The sequence below is a fragment of the Tupaia chinensis genome, unplaced genomic scaffold, assembly GCF_000334495.1.
Source record: "Tupaia chinensis unplaced genomic scaffold, TupChi_1.0 Scaffold000129_1, whole genome shotgun sequence".
NCBI classification, from domain to species: domain Eukaryota; kingdom Metazoa; phylum Chordata; class Mammalia; order Scandentia; family Tupaiidae; genus Tupaia; species Tupaia belangeri.
Genome location: NW_006159598.1, coordinates 570,818 through 576,136, shown reverse-complemented (window position 1 = coordinate 576,136; position 5,319 = coordinate 570,818). Strand labels below are relative to the sequence as shown.

The window sequence follows — 5,319 nt, the reverse complement described above, 5'->3', positions numbered from 1 at the left end:
GCGCTGCGCGCAGGAGTGAGTCGGGGCTGGCGGGGCGGGGCCTAATCCCCGGCTCGGCCTGGGGGGTGCTCAGGGCGGCGTGGCAGCGAGGACGCTGGGAGCCAGAGGGACTGAGGCCGCGTGCGGGGATCTGGAGCAGAGCGCGGGGCCGGGGCGGGAGCTGGCGCGTTGGAAAGAGAGCTGGGGTTGAACGCCCCCCGACGACGCACCCATGAACCGGGCAAGTTCTCGTCCCTGAGAATGAGGACTTAGGACGAGGGGGCTGGGTAGGGAGCCGAGGCTGCGAACCGACTGGAGGAAGGAGTTGCCGCAGCGCTCACCGGCCCTCACCCGCCCAGCTCCTTCGCCGTCGGGCTGGGCCTGCACGATCTGGAGGCGCCCCCGGAGCCGGGGAGCCGCGTGCTGCGGGCCACCCTCTCCATCCCGCATCCTGCCTACAACAAGCCCTTCATGGCCAACGACCTCATGCTGGTCAAGTTGAACGAGTCGGTGCCCGTGTCTGACACCATCCGGAACATGGCCGTGGCCTCGCAGTGCCCAGCCGCTGGGGAGCCTTGCCTCATCTCTGGCTGGGGCCTGCTGGCGGATGCTGAGCCCTGCAGCGCGGGTCTGCGGCTTCCAGGGCTTCATTGCCCAGCCGAGGGGCTACCCGGAGCTCTGTGTCCCAGGCAGGATGGCCACAGTGCTCCAGTGCGCGAATGTCTCGGTGGTGTCCGAGGAGGACTGCAGACAGCTCTACGGCCCCGTGTACCACCCCAGCATGCTGTGCGCCGGCGGGGGGCAGGACCAGACGGACTCCTGCAGCGTGAGAGCCAGGGACCAGGGGGGACGTTCCGGGGAGGTGGAGCAGGTGCATGGTGGCAGACACAGGGCAAGTGGGAGAGCGAAGCTGAGAACTAGCCAGGGGGTACAGAGAAGCAAAACAGAGACAGAGAGAGAGAGAGAGAGAGAGAAGGGAGGCAGAGACACACAGAGACCCAGACCCGGAGAGCTAGACTCCGAGATAAAGCACACAGAGAAATAGGGGAGACCCAGACATACAGAGACACCAAGACACACAGAGACAGAGATGGAGAGACAGACGGACCAGCCACAAACCCAGGAGAAGTAGCCAGCCTCAGGACAGAGGCTGCAGAGGGCCTGGGGGACCTCCCAGAGGGCATACTGCTGAGTGTCTCCCAGTCTCATCCGGGTCCTCTCTGACCCACACCTGTCCCCACCTCTCTGCGTTTGTGTCCTGATTCACTGTCTCTCTCCAAAACAGGGTGACTCTGGAGGGCCCCTGGTCTGCAATGGGTCCCTGCAGGGCCTTGTGTCTTTCGGATATGCCAAGTGTGGCCAAATCGGTGTGCCAGGCGTCTACACCAACCTCTGCAAATTCACTGCCTGGATAGAGAAAACCATCCAGAGTAACTAGTTACGGGGCTGAGACCCCTGAGGTTGACCGGGGTTGAGCCTGCTGGAGGGACTCAGGAACCCCAGCTCCCCACCCACGTCTTCAGTTCTAGAATCAGATCCCGTCTAGACTCTCCCTGCACACAGTGCCCCCTGGTGGCACTGTATGGACCCAGCGTCGCCGGGTTCAGAAGGCCGAGTTTTCACCTTTTTGTCCCCTTCCCTGATGCACAAATAAAGCCGAAGAGAAGCACTGGTTCACCTCCGGGTTCTTGCTTCCCTGCCCTGCAGGGATTCCAGCAAATACGACAGCGTTTCCTCCTTGGGTCGCAGTTTCCCTGTCTGGGAGAGGGAAGCGTTGGCCAGGAGGGCTACAGGGTTTCAGAGGGAGGCGCCATTACCTGGGAGGTTAAGAGAAACCAACTCCGGAGAAGGTGCATTTTCTGTAAGTCAAGCCAGCAGCCTGTGGATATATGGAATCCGCTTTCTTAGTTGAACTGCCTGGGGCTGACCTTTTTTTTTTTTTTTTTGGAGAGGTTTTTTGCTATAGGGCACGTGTGCTCGCTAGAAAGACAGAGAGAGACAGAGAGACAGAAAGCGAGAAATCATCCCCAGGAGGGATGGCCATGCCGCAATCCCCTCTCCTCCTTTCTCCTCACGGGATCTTGGGCACGCACGCACACACGCCCAGAGTGAGTTTAAGCCACCAAGTCCGGGACTCAAACCGCAGTCGACTACATGGGAGTCCAACAACATAGCCATTACGCCAAATGCTCCTCCCCAAAATAATTCTTTTTTTTTGCGGGGGGGAGAGGTTTTCGCTATAGGGTGCGTGCACTTGCCAGAAAGACAGAGAGAGAGAGCTAGAAAGCGGGAAATCACCCCCCAGGGGGGATGGCCATGCCACAATCCCTTCTCCTCCATTCTCCTCTTGGGATCTTGGGCACTCACGCACACGTGCCCGGCGTGAGTTTAAGCTGGCGGGCCCGGGACTTGAACTGCAGTCGACTATGTGGGAGTCCAGCAACATAGCCATTATGCCTACTGCTGGTCCACCCAAAATAATTCTTAACATACAATTAAGAAGACAGAAACTGGACCAGCAGTTAGTTTGAATATTCCTTGTGAATATTCAAATTTATTCAAATCGTTACGTCTCTCTTAACACATAGGGGTGGACTAACTAACAGTAAAATAGACACATTCTGGCTCATACAAAGAGACTGTAAGGGACTCTTAGAAAATGATAATACAAACACGACAAAAATGAAGACGGCAGGCCAGCAGGTGGCGTGGAGGTTAAGGTCCTGGCTGTGTGATTTGAGTCCCAGACCCGAGACTTGAAAACACGCCAGGCACGTGTGTGTGCGCCCAAAATCCCAAGAGGAGAATGGAAGAGAAGGGACTGCAGCATGGCCATCCCCACTGGGGGTGGTTTCTCACTTTCTCTCTGTCTCTCTCGCTCTGTGTCTCTGTCTCTGGCAAGTGTATGTAATCTATAGCCAAAAAAAAGAAGAAGAAGAACAAAAGAAAGCAAATGCTCACCAACGTAGCAAGTGGCTAGACAGACTGACAGCGGCGGGACAGGTGTTATTCAGAAAGACATGAGCTGCACAGCGATGCAGACGCATCTCAGAGTCACCTGAGTGAAAGGGGTCAGACCAGAAGCAGCGTAGGCCGGGCGGTTCCAGGGCCACAAATCCCAGGGCAGGCCGGACTCATCTGGGTTGCTGGGATGGGAGGGGGCTCAGGTGTGGGCCTGGACTGGCAAGAGACAGGAGAGACTTTCGGGGGGATTACGCTTTTCTGTGATGTCACAGGCGTGAGGGCTCCTCGGGAGTAGGCTTTATCGAAACTTGCGCTGTACCCTTGAAACCTGCACCCCACACTGGGTACACCTCAGTAAAAATTATGCCTCAATTAAAAAACCACCGGGAGCATTTACAAAAATGAACCAGGTGCTCAACCCTGAAGCAAGTCTGAACACATTTCACAGTTGTGAGGTAGAGCGCGTGCTGTCTGACCACACTGCAATTAGGCTAGAAATCATGACACAATGACAGCCAGAAAATCCCCATGTGTTTTGATTTTTGAGGTGCACTTTTTTAAAAATTCTATTTATTATTTTTTTTTTTGGAGAGGTTTTTGCTACAGGGCGCGTGCGCGCGCCAGACAGAGAGACAGAGAGACAGAAAGTGAGAAATCACCCCCCAGGGGGGATGGCCATGCCGCAATCCCTTCTCCTCCATTCTCCTCTCGGGATCTTGAGCACGCACGCACATGCGCCCAGACTGAGTTTTAAGCCACTGGGTCCGGGATGCAAACCGCGGTCGACTACATGGGAGTCCAGCGACATAGCCATTACACTAACTACTGGTCCCTTATTATTATTCTTAAATTTGCTGTAAGGTACATGAACTAACCAGAGAGAGACAGAGGGAGGTAGAGAGAAAGTGAGAAAGCAAACCTCCAGGTCTGGGACTCAAACTGCAGCCAGCCATGTGAGAGTCCAGTGCCTTAACCACCATACCACCTGCTGGCCCCATAAAGTGCACTTCTAGAGAATCCATGTGTCTTGAGGCCTCATGGTCTCTGGAAGCTGCACTGTCTCTAAGCTTCGCGTGCCGGTGCCTTTGCTCCTAGCTCCTGCTCAGTGCCCCGTGGAGCGCGGCTACCAGGGTGGCTGTCCACTCCCCAGGTGGCTCTGTCCCTCCACCGTCTCTGCCACACAAACACCATGGCTCCCACCTCCGTCAGTGTGTCCTTGCAAAACCTGCCCAAGCAGATGTCTAGAGACGCTGCCTAATGGTCCCTGCAGTGGACAAAACTGCCCCACTTAAGACCCCAGGACCACCCCTGGGTCTGCCCGTCTCCTCCACCCCCAGCTGCACCCCAGCACGCAGGCCAGGGCCGGGGCCTCCAGCTGCGACCAGGTGCATCCTGAGAATCCCGCTGCCTCCCCTTCAGAAAGGCCAGATGAAACTGTCTGATCCTCTCTACTAGTGGCAGGTGGTCGCGGCCCTCCGGTCCCCATAGTGCAGCAGTCGGTGAAGACACCAGGGTAACAGGGTCATCACATACTCTGTGGCCCCAGGAAGTCACTCCTTGAAACACGCCATCACACCTGAGTGCCCCTCCAGTCTCCCTGGAAGCTCAAGAGGGCGTGGGTCAGGAAGGTGAGGGCCCCGGGTCCTGCCCCTGGAACCTCAGCTCTCAGACCTGGGACCCCAGAGCCCTCCTGCACAGGATGCCACAGAGAGGGAGGGACATCAAAGGTCAGCCCTGGCCTGGCCCTGCCCAGTTCCTGGAGACAGGCCACTGGGAAAGGAGCAGGACCCTCTGCAGGACACACCCATCGGGGCTCACCTAGCGGCCCAGCCCCCCAGCACCTCTGACTACCCTCCCATTCAGGGCACCCGGGGAGCCACGGGGAGGGGGGGCTGTGAGCAAGGACAGGCCAGTTCTCAGATTAGAACGAACCACCCAGGCTGGGCTGGGCAAGGAGTGCAGGGGAGAGGCTGAGGGCCAGGAGCCTGTGAGGAAGGCTGGGGTGAGGGTCCAGGTGGGGGCCCGGCCTGGAGCCCCCCAGGTCAGCCCCACCCCGCCCCCGCACCGCCTCCTCCGTGCAGTAGGCTGGCAGGTCAGCGACACCAGAGGGGGCCTGTCGTGCTCGGCCCAGCACCCCCAGAGCTTCGGGCTCCCCCAGAAGTGGGCCCTCACCTGGCCCAGGGCGGGCCCTGCAGGACGGTCCTCCTCTCCCTCGGAGGCCACCTCCCGCCCTGTTCTCCCACCCTGCCCTCCAGCCACACAGGCCCCCTGCTGCTCTCATGTCCCCCAGGCCCTCTCCTCTGGGGCCTCACCCCTGCAGGGCCTCCCAGTCCCTCGCTCCCCCGCTGGCTTCCCCCTCTGCCCCTAGCCGCGCTC

General features: G+C 58.5%; 1 protein-coding gene across 1 annotated transcript in view; it reads left to right on the top strand.

Annotated features, from left to right (window-relative positions):
- KLK4 (kallikrein related peptidase 4) overlaps nt 1-1,589 on the top strand; it is a 2,398-nt gene extending 809 nt beyond the window's left edge. The window contains exons 3-5 of the mRNA XM_006144695.2: nt 339-607; nt 669-805; nt 1,265-1,589. Coding sequence (XP_006144757.1) covers nt 339-607; nt 669-805; nt 1,265-1,417 — 559 coding nt within the window. The 3' untranslated portion in view covers nt 1,418-1,589. The remainder of the gene's footprint in view (nt 1-338; nt 608-668; nt 806-1,264) is intronic.
- The last annotated feature ends 3,730 nt before the right edge of the window (nt 1,590-5,319 follow it).